The sequence below is a fragment of the Phoenix dactylifera genome, chromosome 1, assembly GCF_009389715.1.
Source record: "Phoenix dactylifera cultivar Barhee BC4 chromosome 1, palm_55x_up_171113_PBpolish2nd_filt_p, whole genome shotgun sequence".
Classification (NCBI taxonomy): Eukaryota; Viridiplantae; Streptophyta; class Magnoliopsida; order Arecales; family Arecaceae; genus Phoenix; species Phoenix dactylifera.
Genome location: NC_052392.1, coordinates 38,687,238 through 38,700,352, shown reverse-complemented (window position 1 = coordinate 38,700,352; position 13,115 = coordinate 38,687,238). Strand labels below are relative to the sequence as shown.

Here is a 13,115-nt window from a genome sequence, read left to right as displayed (position 1 = left end):
TTCAGGCTCCCTAAAATATTGGCTGGACTCGCACTGTGAAAAGAAAGGAATGCCTCCATTTGGTTCTCTCTATATTATCCTAGACATCTGTTAAGGTTGCTTTCTTGTCGTACTAGTATGATGGAAACCGTGACATTTTCCACTTCCCCTAACCTCAAATTCATTTTTCTAATATTTGGCTTGGTATTGGAGGTGCACAATACTAATTACCATTAACGATTTGCAAATACTTAGCTGCGCTATCTCGCCATTCTTGTTATATTTTCCAAATTTTCCGACTTGCCATTTCTCCGCTCATAATTTTGATTAGCAGTGTTATTAATTTTTATATATGCTTAATTAAAAAGGAATGATGGTATTTGATGTAGAAAAATTGATAATTTTAAAAATTATGTTATATATTTTATTTTGAATAATTTTAGTTTTTAGTATTTTAATACAAATCTAGTTAGATGACAAGTGGTGCAAATCCTTAATTGGGTCGATTTTTATATAGATTTAGTAACTATGCCTTAATTAATTCCATACCTAATTATCTGTGTGTCGCGTGCAACTTGGATAGCCGACTCCTTTTCCATCCTTTATGACTATTATTTATCTCAATTTTTCTTATAGAATTCCACTCTATCTGACTTAAATTTATATTCAGATATAAAGAATATTTATATATTTAATACTCGACTAATATTTCAATCCATTTATAACAAATACAAATATGCTTAATGTTTAATATATATTCATATGTGTTGAAAAATATAGCTACGAATATGGGTATACTAGTATTTGGTCCGTAACCATCTATTTCAACTATACTTATGGTCATATCAGCACTTAGTTTGATGCACATGAATAAATATTGAATCTTTCGGTTTCAACCACAACATTTTTTGGCCAGTTGAACATTGTAATATTTTGTTCTTCGGAAGAGGGGAGAAAAACTTAATTATTTCACTAGCTTTGCCTTTCCATGCAGTCATTAGATTCATTGGAACCAAGCAGAAAAGTGGGTTCCCACCTTCCTCGCTTAATTTAGCTTTTTAGTTTCTCCATATAGACGAGTTGATTTGATTTTTTTCATTTTCTATTTTCTAAGAGAACATAGAGACATACTTTGCTTAAGCAAGCCACACGTCTAAAATAAAAATCAAGATTGAAGTTTATAGTTGTCATTTGATTAAACAAGCTCGATATCGAAATAAGAAATCAAGATCGAAGCCAATAGCTTGTCAGGATGGTGAAACTTTTTGGTTCAAACTTGGATTAAAATCTTATATATGTGGCCAGACAGGGGAGAAGTCTGTTAAGTTACTAAGTAACCCATTTCTCATAAATTTTTTATCCAACAAACAGCAACAATAAAAAAACCAAACCCTTAGCAAGGTAAATTCAAGATAAAAATATACGTTGCATCATTAAAAAAAAAATGTGCTCACCTATGTGAGTAGTCCAATGCTAAAATGAACTTTTTAATGTGGACTGTAAATCTCTATAATATTTTATATACCATTTCTATAATGGTATATAAAATCACCACTTGTCTCAAAAGCTTAAGCTGATAGGATGAAGTAAGCCCAACCTATGAAATCTTTAATAATAAGACTATCTCTGCTCTGATATCATATAAAAATTACTATTTATTCTAAAAACTTAAGTTGATAGGATGAGATAGAATTATTTATATATTTTCTATTTTCTTACAATATCAAGCTACAGGAAACGAAAGTGGGAAATTGTCCCTCTTCCTACCAATAAAAAGGTGTCAGACTCAGACTTGATATCTAAAGCTTTATACCCAACTAAGAAATCTTAGTGCCACCAAAATCTAGAAAAATAATCTTTCCCCTCTATTTTTTTTCCATTGAAAAATTCTAGAGTAATTTGTTTAGCCAATCTGAAAAGTTGAGAGGGGATGTAGTTGTTGACAAGTAGAGATAAGAGCATCAATTTTCTATTTTAGAATTTAGATCAAGCATCAAGGTGGGTGTGGCCAAGAAGCAGCATGCTGACTCTCTTGATAAACTACAATTCATTCTTCCACAACAATAAGCACTAAAGGTGGGGAAGAAGGCATAGAAAATGGAACCATATAGATACAAAGCACATCTGAGAAAAGGAAGGGAAAAAAGAAGAAGAAAAGAGTAACCACCAGGAAATCTCTTTCACAATTCAAACATACAAGAGCAGGAAATTCGTATCCAAGGGATGATTGAGAAACAAAAGAAATCCAAAGATCAAGAGCCTTACCTTTGTGAGCCAATCAAAGTGATGAAGGGAGAAACTTGAGAGCTTCAGAGAGAGTAGCAGCTATATATAGCCGGGAGCTGAGGCTTATTTATAGACTTTGTATTCTTACTTCATTCTTTTTCCAATGTTCGATTCCTACGCCCAAGCCAGGACAAGTTTCCACAGCCCCATGGTTGGTGCAGCATCATCCATTTGACAATTAGAAAGGTCACCTACCTTTCTATGTCATAGGTCTTGGAAGCTCATTTGATAATAGGGGACTGCTTTATTCTATGGTAATTTATGCTTAAAGATAATATTCTTGGACATTTTGGCACCAAGAGAGCTACATGAATGTCTTCTACCAAACAACTTGGCACTTTTAATATTCTTGGATGAGTTAAGGTATTCGGACACGCAAAAAGTTGTCCATATTGGAAAAATGGTTAATCTAGTTGTTAAAATTTTATATTATGAAATCTATCTAATATCATGAACCTAAGTTTTCAACTATGAATTTTCTTGACATAAAAAACATCTATATATACAAACACAAAGTAATTTAAAATGACGAACAAGTAAAGGTGATGCGAAGTGGATCCACCTGCTGATATCATGCATTGTGGGGGTGTGGAAAATTGATGAAGGGGGCTCTCCAGACTCTTTTTTTTTATTTTAAAAAAAAATAAGGTAATAGCATGGGTTATCGAATGTCGTTAGAGTAAAGTAATAATATATAGGATGATATAAAGGTGTTCCAAGGTTATAGCTAGGATAAATCATATAGTCATAATAAAATGATGTAACTAAAAGGACAAGATATTTTTGAAAATGACTAAGAATTCATTTACTAATTCGAATTGGGATTTATAAGACTTGCCCCGGTTGTCATGTTAATTTGAAGGACTTAGAATCTTACTTCGCTCTAATATGCAAGTTGATCTAAGCACCAAGTGCTGCTCATCAAGCGTTCATAAAGAAACAAATAGTATGTACTGCTTATCTTTAACAATGATTTCATAATCAAAAATAAAAAAAAAAATAAAAACTGTTATTCCACAACAATTTTGTTATGTTTCCAATAATTTGATTGCAACCATTTTTCTCAAAAATCAAGCAAGCATGAATCAAGAAATACAAAAAGATCTTTTTTCTTCTCATTAGAGATTTGCCATTTTTTTGAGAAAATTAGGCAAATATCACTTAACTAGAATTCTCAAATATCTCAAGTTACAGTTTGTTATCTTTCTTTAAATTATTATCCGATTATTTTACCCTCAAATTGCTTATACTTTCTTTCTGCTAAGCAAAAGATGTTTTGCTAAAAGTAATCCAGTTATAAGAAATTCCATTCAAAGGCTGCGTTATTCTTTGCTTAAACAAATGAAACTGCTCTCAGTCAGTCTTCGTCAAAATTCTTGTGAAGTGATAAAAATACCAAGGCCATCTAGAAGAAAGAAACAGGAAAAAGCTTCACCTTGGTTTAATGGTCAACAACCTCCCTTGAAACTTGCAAAACCCAAGGACTAAAGCCATTCTACAGACACAAGTTGGGATATCCTGACTGCCCTAAAGTCCTTACTCGTTGACATTGGAGCATTGGAACTGGTCCTTGATGACATAATGCGTTCTTTATATGTTCCGTAAATCAAGATGTGTAACAACCTGGAGCTCACTCAAAATGGCTAGGCGAAGATATTATTTAGATTTCTTAATCCTATATAAATATCCAAGATCTACCAAGTGAATAAACGATGTGGGTCTAAGCACACACTCGCATTGATCCTCATATACTCTTCGGGACTAAACACACAACTGCATGTATCCTCATATACTCTTTTCGTTTAAGTCTTGACGTTCTCATCAGGCTAAGAGTTCAAATCTAATCACAACCACCACGATCAGGCCTATAGTCAACTTCAATAAATATGTGCTACAGTGTCCCCTAGTACACATATGTTATGGGCCGGATCCACTTTAATACCATTGTAATAATCCAGGAGCTTATCGAAAATGAATAGCCTGAATATATTATTTGGATTCTTTTATCCTATATAAGTACCCAAGAACTATTCAGCAAATAACCAAGATGGGACTAAAGACATGTCTGCATAGCTCCTCATATACTTCTCCGGAACTAAACACACTTCCGCATGGATCCTCATAAGATGCGCATCAGCAGCATTATTTAATCCGCATGCCAGTTAGATGGTTATTAGTTGTGAATTTAAGCGAGTAAGACTAGACTCCGGTAATCTGACCGGTGCTCGTAATATTTCATGATGATATCTGGATAAAGGTTTTCAAAGTTATGGAGAGTGCGTAATCGGTCCACGTTGCCAGCCCAACATGTCAATATCGCCAGCAGTTTCCGTCATTATAAATGTATTAATGTTGGATCCAGGGGCTTCGGATCATTCAAAACAAATCTATTGTCATTCAAACATCATCCTTAATAAATTTAGTTCTTTTTTTTTATTACTATTGTTTGCTGAAACGGAAGTATCGTACTAAACTAATAATATCAGAATCATATTAAAAACCACTCGTTTCAATTTTTTTGTTAAATACCTTGGCCCACCGGTCACACCAACAATTGCCATCAGAAACTTGAAGCTTTCCTGCACGGAGTTGGCATCACCCAAGGCACTACTTAGTAAATAAAATCCGCAATCCCCATCTTGAAAGGCCTACGTTCACAAAAAGCCCCTAGATCATTGACTATAGGCCTTCATGACACATTATATCAACATCTATTCTACCGATATACAGGTGGAAAACAATGACCCCGGAGACTTGCTTGGCTCCCACGTAAGAAAATGAGCACAAGAGAAAAAGATGGGACAATAGAGACGAAAGCAAAAATTAAAACGTTTTTAGAGTGTTAAAATATTTGCAAAAGATGAGAATATAAAAAAAATAATTTTATTTCTCTGTTCCGTTTCAATAGATCTTAGAGTTATATATACTCGTATACAGATTCCATATAAGAAAATAATATAGGTTAATATAGGATCACGCTAGCAATTGAAAATATTACTGACATACAAGTTATTATGTGATCCCTAAAATTATCTTGACAAGATAATGCAAAAAAAAAAAATATGTTGATATAATCACGTTAATAAAAAAAAATATCATAAGTGATACAGGTTGTTATGTGATCCCTAAAATTATGCTAATATCCTCCTAATATAGTACTCTAAGTGCCAACTTAAGTTTGAAAACTAAATCCCGAATATACCCAGAAACTGATGTACTATATCAAAAGCTAAAATAGTAGCTCAGAAACTAATGTGATAAACTAGAAACTGACTTAGTAGCTCAGATGCTAACGTCGTGATAGATCAAAAGCTAATATGGCGTAGAGCACAAGCTGTTATAGCAGCTTAAAAGTTGATGTAGCATATTATAAGTTGATATAGCAACTCAATAGCCCATATGGTAGACTGATGTATCAAACTGATTTAACAATATATAATTTGCTATGGCAGAACAATGCTGAAAGAACTAATTAACGTGGCAGACTAAACATAGCTAACTAATATAAACTGGTATGTCTGTTGATGTGTCTAATTGACGTGATAGATTAACGTATCTAGGATGTGACTGATTGATTTGCTTGATGGCATAAAAGATAACGACAATTCTCATAGATGGAAGTACCATACAAAATATCTCGAAATGGATGGTAAAGAAGCTGGAGACAGTAAATAAAATTGGAAATGAAAGAGGTCCAACAACTGTGAGAATAAACAACTGAAGTTTTGAAATTGAGAAGAAAAACGATGTGAAAAAGCTGTAAATCTGTTGGAAAAAAAAGTTCAAAAATTAAACTCTCAAAAATAGAGGACATAGATCTACTAAAAAATATGAAATCTGACTCACTAGAAAATAGAGGATCTACAAATACACCAAAAAATAGAAAATCTTCGAATGTAGATTCATCCAAAAAAAAATAATAAATCAAAAATAAAAATCTTCCAAACTTTTAGACATGGCAACGACAACCATTACAAAAACGAAAGAAATGGCAACAGCAAATTAGATAATCGATAGCTCTAATACCATATTAAAATATTTAAAAAATATATAATTTTATTTCTCTATTCTGCCATCTCTGTATATCTCAAATACTATACACATAGATAGACTTTATATAAAAAACTAATATAGACTAATACAAATCACATGATCTACAAAATTACTCTAACAAAATCATTAAAAAATAATATAAATTAATATACAATTATGTTAATAAAAAAATATTATAAATGATATAGATTGTTATATGATCTCCAAAAATTATGCTAACAAAATAATATAATGATATATAATGATGGTATGTGCTAATAGGGAGCTTTTTTTTTAAAACATCTATAAAGTCCCAAAACTGGGTTAAAAAGCTCTGTTTCCCCAAGGAAACTAAACTTTTGCCAATACCCACATAGGCGAGAGCCACACAAAACATAAATTGCCAGCAGAACAAGCTCCAAACACCCAACCACGTTTTCCCAAAGTCCAGCCCAATCCCCATCCCCATCTCCAATCCTCAAAAATCATAACAAGCAAACCGACCACAAACAAGTTCCTGCGTACAACATCCGAAGCAGGAAACGATTGTCCTGAATAATTGTTATTTGTTTATTTTGGGGCATTTGCTGGATGTCACAAATAATCTCACCACAAGTGTGTATTCCTGAAAATGATGCAAGGCTAAATTTTACAGTCAAAATAAATTTATCTCAGGGAAACAATCCCATGATGGAGGGAAACAATTCAAGAGGAACTCGTTAAAGAATAAATGTTATCATGGCTCCACTGCTTTGAAAAAAGCAAGGTGACCCTATAGGTCTTATTAGCCCAAAAAATTTGTCCGCAGCATAATAGGATGCAACGGATTTAAGGTGCTGTGGACTCTTTGAGATAAGCAATAAGGTCCGCACGCTCTTTCGGCTTCTTCAGTCCAGGGAAAACCATCTTGGTACCCGGAATGTACTGCACAACCAGAAAACGCCCATGAGACATCATACAAGATTTCCACATAGTTTCCAAATGTGTGTTCATTGTCGTTACATGCGGAAAACTACAAATAATGATTATGGAAAGAGAACCACGAATGCACACAAAATAATTTAACACTTCTCCAGTTCCAGTTCCCTACACCCCTAAAGAACAATGAGAATGCGAAAAAATTGCAGAGATAAAATTGAATGTAACCAGTACGAAGAATCTTGGACGAGATATGATTTAGTTATGGGCGGAATGGAGAGATGACTGTGATAATAGCATGAGGCATGCAAATCTTAGGATCATAAGTCTCTCTCTCACTCATTGGGTAGAAACGGAGAGATGATTGTGACATAGCATAGCATGAGACGTGCAATACTTAACATTATAAGTTTACCTTTTTTTCTCATTAGATACAAGCAATCATCGAGCATGATATATGTGGCATAACAGCCTAGGCAGACCCGCGCATAAAATTAATGCTTCATCCATAGGCTCCTTACAGGTAAGGCATTTGTGTACCCATGAACAGGTAACAAAACAATTTATAATTTTGGGGAAAAAACAGTTTGCCTCACCTAATTAGACTCCATGGCCCCACCTCATCCCCAGCCCACCGTCACATTTCTATCCAGAGACAATCCTTCCATCCATCTCCATGAACCACGATGAACAAGGCTTCAGTAAAAGACTCCCGTGAAGAAGAAAAGCTTTGATCTCAACACAGCCATAACTTGGCAGAGTATATAACATTGCAACATTAAATTGCCACCATAATGCAAATCTAAATAGATATCATCTACTCGTGAGCTTTTCAAAACCAACCCCCCAAAAAATTCGTCCCAGCAAGTAAACAAAATTACGTCATCATCATCTAGAATCTGTGAGGTCAAGAGCACCCTCAATCATGGGAAGCAACAGGCCTGTGCCAAAATATATTTTCAAACACTTCCAAAGCATCTTGGGTTGTGGATATATATAACCAATTAGGCATGTTTGGGAATTTCTAGCTAAATCTGGCAACATCGGTTCAGAAGACATCATAGGAGAAGGGAGGGAGCAAGCAAAAGGGAGAGGGAGTACAAGAGTTGCAGGTCCGATCTGGTGGGATTTTTTTTTTTTGAAAAAGAAAAAAAAAGACTACAAGAGGCCATTCTTTAATCCGGTATGGATTGTGCCCTATGACCCTCTGCCCTCTCGCTCTCGCAAATCAATTCCCTCTTATAGGTACCGGACCCGGCTGAAAGCTTCTAGCATGTGCTTCTAGGACCCAAACAACCTAGAAGCTACTCAAGTTCATTTCCTTGGATCTCAAGTAAAGAATTTTGGCTACATTCAGGAAACAGGTTATAGACACCCATTGCCACGCTCTCAAGGTCCCATGTGCATTTCCCACCAACTAATGTATCAACCAAGATCGGAGAAATCGGTACCGGACTCTGTACCGGTTCTTCGACAGGACAGTTTGGTATGGGCCCGCATCGTGCCAAGCCCGTACCAACACAGTGAACAGACAAGGGAGTGGCAAAACGAGAGAGGAAAAGAGAGAGAGAGAGGCAGGGAGGGAGAGAACGCCGAAGGAGAGTCGGCGGAGCTCGACGGAGGCTGCAAGGGGGCCGGTGCTAGAGAAAAAGGCTGCTTAAAAAATTTGTGAATTCGTAAGTGAAGTCGACAATCGATTTGCTAACTTTACTTACGAATCATGAATTTTTTTAAGTGACCGACCGTTTGTTTCGCTTAAGAGGCCTTCTTCGCCGGCGCTAGCCCCCTCACGGCCTACACCGGGCTCCGCCAGCATCCTCTCCCTCCCTCCCTTCCCCGCTCGCTCTCTCTTTCCTTCTCCTTCTCCGTCTCCGGGAATGCGTCTCGTTTTCTAAGCCACCGGTACAATTCGAAACGGACGGAACTGGCCGGTTCGAATTGGTTCCGCCGGCATTGGTATCAACTACTTTGTTGTTAGCTTCTTCGTTCCATGAAAGTGTCAACATTGTTTGTCAATGTGGATGCTGCTAGCCATGTTTTCTTTTCCCCAAACAAAAAAGTGTTCACATCATTAAAACTTATACATGCTGACCTTAGCTGCCAAGGTACTAGGTCAAGTAGGTAGAACAAGCTAGTGAGCCACTAGTTTACAGCACAACTATATCAAATCAAGACATATCCAACTTATCATGGTGAATCTTGGTGGACATTCCACTTTCCAGCATACACCATTAACTATAAAATATAACCTAGCTCACAAGTTCACTAAGCTATAAACTCCTTAGTTACATGAAAAGTGTTGCGACCAATAAAAATGATTCTTGCAAACTTTAGCTGCCTTGGCACTAGATCCAGTAGCAAGAACAAGCTGGTTACCTACTAGTCTAGCTATACAACAAAATCAAATCAAATTTTATCTAGCTTACAATGGTGGATCATGGTAGACATTCTGCCTCGCCATATACCACCACAATTCACTATCAATCATGTAAAACACATCCTAGTTAACAAGATTACTAAGCCATTCCTGTTTCATCTCCAATGATGAAACTCCAACAAGCCTTCTTCAGGTTCTAAACTATTTTAATTTTCTAACTTAAAATTGCACGACATGGAAAAGAAAAAAAAAAAGAAAACCAATAGATGTAAAAAAAAACTTTAAAAACAAAGCTAACAATATAGCCACTTGACAAGAACGAAGAGGAGTGACATATACAGTTGGTACCATGCCCAATTCATGAAGCCTATGGTTCCAGATCAGGTTAAGGTTTGGCGTAAGCCCAGCTAGCATGATGACAACCCTAAGCATGGTCCACACTCCATTTATGAGAGAGAAAAGAAAAACTAAAAGATCATGTACCTAGTCATTTTAGAAGCTCATTGGAAACCCCATATCAGCCAAGTTTTCCACCATTTCCTAATGATCAGCCTGATTCTGTATATCAAGCATGATAAGTTGATTAATCCAACCCAGCAGTCACGACAAATTTAAAGAGACAAAGATATCCACCAGAATATTTAACCATTTAAGCACCTAAAGCTGTGAACAATCACTAAAACACAAGCCATTCCCCACCCACTGCTGAATCCAACTTTATGCAGAATTCAACAGAAGCTATCATTTCACTGATTCAACTGATTTCTTTCAAAAGAAGAAGAGGGGAAAAAGTACCTCAAAAAGTAGTATGTCCTAAAATCAATTGATTTACTAAATTATAAATCAATCAGAATACTGAATAAAGGTTATCTATGCCTCTTAGGAATACAATATGTCCCTCACATACTTCATGCCTTGTATATATTTCACTATTCCAGTGGATTTTTTGACAGCAAAGAAATATATTAATACATAATTGACTCCTTAATATCCAATATGTAGAATCCACAGATCTTTCCAATAAAATAATGATTCTAGCAACCAAGAAGATCCTACTAAAATTAGTGCCAATTCGTCTCTGATATTACTGTCTTAGTTCAGGTGGAAAATCTAGATTACACAACCCTTCCTAACATGTATATGAAAAAAAAAATCTGAACTGGTTGATTAAAAAAATTGAATGCTTGTGTTAGCTATCATGTTGCATATCTTATAAATAATAACACAATAAACAAATAACTGAGTTCGATATGTAATCAATGATATTGAGTTTGGATTCCACACCTTTTTAGGATTAAGCAAGTAATCATACAAAGTTGACTCCTCCCACGTCACAGCCATGTTCTTGTTTGCAGAAGAGTATGAATAGCCAGGTGTAGTACCAGATTGCCTCCCAAAAAGTCCATTCAAATTAGGTCCTGCATACAGAGCAAAACGAAAAAATTGTCACAAAAATTTATGCACAATTAACACTAAACTATTACTAGCCAAAGAAGGACGGATGAAGTTGTTGCATTAAATGCACATAAAGACGGCCAAAACATTGGAAATAGCAAATGTAAACATGAGTTTGTGAATGAAAACAGGAAATAATTTTTTACCAGTCCACAGATCATCAACAAATGCTATGAATTATGAGCACTATGAAACTCACTGGTTTTGATACGTAACCAATAATAAAAGTCGATCCTCTTTTTATCTCCCAAAGCCTCAATGGCAGAATTCTCATTCAAGATAATTTCTTACACCAGCATACATGGTTTATTTTGATGCTAATTAACCTCAAAGCACAAAAGGAAAGAAAAGAAACAAGCCAACTATGAAATCGGGCAACAATCCTTATTTCCAAAATTAGCAGTGTCTAATTATGAAAGACAATAGAGACGTATCAGGTGTTCACTGGATTCAGCAAATCTCAAGCAATGAATTCTGGGGCCCTAGTACCAGCCACATTAAAACTTTTTATTGGGGGTAGAAGCCACATCAAAACTTTTGCTGTATATAAAAAAGAATGCCATGAGATCAGCAAACATATAGATTAAAGATAACCCCCACAAACAGAAGGGGAATATATTGGAGTTTGCAAATCCAACAGAAACCCTCGAAGACTTCAACTACAGAATATTCAGCATAAAATAACGCCGGAAAGAAAATCATCGGTCACATAAAAATAAATTAAGAAACAACAATCACCTGGGAAAAAAAAAGAAAGAAAACAACAAGGAAGCAAAATTTCATAGGCCTAGAACCTACAGATCGAGCTTCGGAACCACAGAACACCGATCAGAGAAGGTTCAAATCAAACAAATTCGAACAAAGGACTCTCACAAAAATCAGTGGAAAACAACACATTAGATCTAAATCAATCGCACATAAAAAGATCAAGAGAAATACACGGAGATCGTGGAAGGGGGAGAGGTTCACCTTGCTTGTGGCCGGCCCCCTTCTCGACGGTGTGGCACTGGGCGCACTTGGTCTTGAAGATCTTCTCCCCGGCCTTCGGATCGCCGGGAGGAGCCTCCGCGAACGACGCCATTTGAGATCTAGGGTTAGGGTTTGCTCCTTTCACGCGGCAAAGACCGACTACCCTCTCGGCGCCGCCTCCAACCAGCAACTATGATTTCCCAAGGGTCGCGTGCCGCTCCCCCTTATATATATAGGTGTTCGCTGAAATTATTACAATACCCTCCCCAACTCTTGAAATGGCATTGTTATCCACCTTTATTGTAATAGAAGATTGGAAAATGTTAGGGGTAATTTAGGAATAAACGATGGTTCTGGAAGCTTGGATTCGTGTTTGGTGGGTTGGACGGTAGGAAAAGGTGCCACGTGTCTGGAAGCGTGGCTGGCGAAGGTTCCCGGTTCTTGTTGGAACGACGTGAAAGTAGGCAAGTTTGATTAAAATTATTATTCAGAATTATTATTCAATCCTTGTGCAAAAAGAAACATGTGGGCTAATGTAGGCTAATGTAATTTGCTTGATCAACAATCTGGACCACAAAATTCATGGACTCGTTCGATGGTTTTATGAGCAACAATCTGGACCACTTATTTGAGATTGGCTGCTTTTTATGAAATAATTTGTGTGAAAAAATCATGATCAAAATTCTGAAAAATAAATTTATGGCAAATAAGTGTCTCTTGATCCTTATAGAATCCGTTTTACATAAAAAATTTTTTTTTTTGACACAGATGATTCATACACTTCTAATACGGATATATTTAAAAAAATTAAGATACAATATATCATAAAACGCACTGGGCACCTCATTCTCTCCAACCCAAAAAGTGTCTCCAGAGTGCTTCGTCACGTACGAGGCCATCCAGTCTGCAGTCCTGTTAGCCTCTCTATAGACATGCATGACCTGAAAAGCCACTTCTATTAATTCAAATTTAGTTATTATATTTTCTTACTAAGGCTTACAAATGACCAAATAGATATACTTGCACCTATGGCCTTACACAGGTCAAAATTTTGATATAATACTATTAAAAAATATTTAGTAAATTTTATTATAATAAA

General features: G+C 35.9%; 2 protein-coding genes across 3 annotated transcripts in view; both read right to left on the bottom strand.

Annotated features, from left to right (window-relative positions):
- Positions 1–2,386, bottom strand: part of LOC103719491 (non-lysosomal glucosylceramidase) — a 46,466-nt gene extending 44,080 nt beyond the window's left edge. The window contains exon 1 of the mRNA XM_008808756.3: positions 2,245–2,386. The gene's annotated coding sequence lies outside the window, so the exon portion shown is untranslated. The remainder of the gene's footprint in view (positions 1–2,244) is intronic.
- Positions 2,387–6,805: 4,419 nt separating this feature from the next.
- LOC103719492 (cytochrome c) lies at positions 6,806–12,243 on the bottom strand. 2 transcript variants are annotated; one of them, XM_008808763.3, is made up of 3 exons: positions 12,017–12,242; positions 10,877–11,010; positions 6,806–7,221 (listed from the first exon to the last, which is right to left on the bottom strand). In XM_008808763.3, exons 1-3 carry the CDS (start codon positions 12,126–12,128, stop codon positions 7,126–7,128), a joined length of 342 nt encoding a protein of 113 aa, XP_008806985.1. In that variant the 5' UTR covers positions 12,129–12,242; the 3' UTR covers positions 6,806–7,125. The 2 variants fall into 2 exon arrangements, with proteins under 2 accessions (XP_008806985.1, XP_038990035.1); XM_039134107.1 differs by lacking the exon at positions 6,806–7,221 and adding an exon at positions 8,362–10,150 and having other exon boundaries at positions 12,017–12,243.
- Between the last annotated feature and the right edge of the window lie 872 nt (positions 12,244–13,115).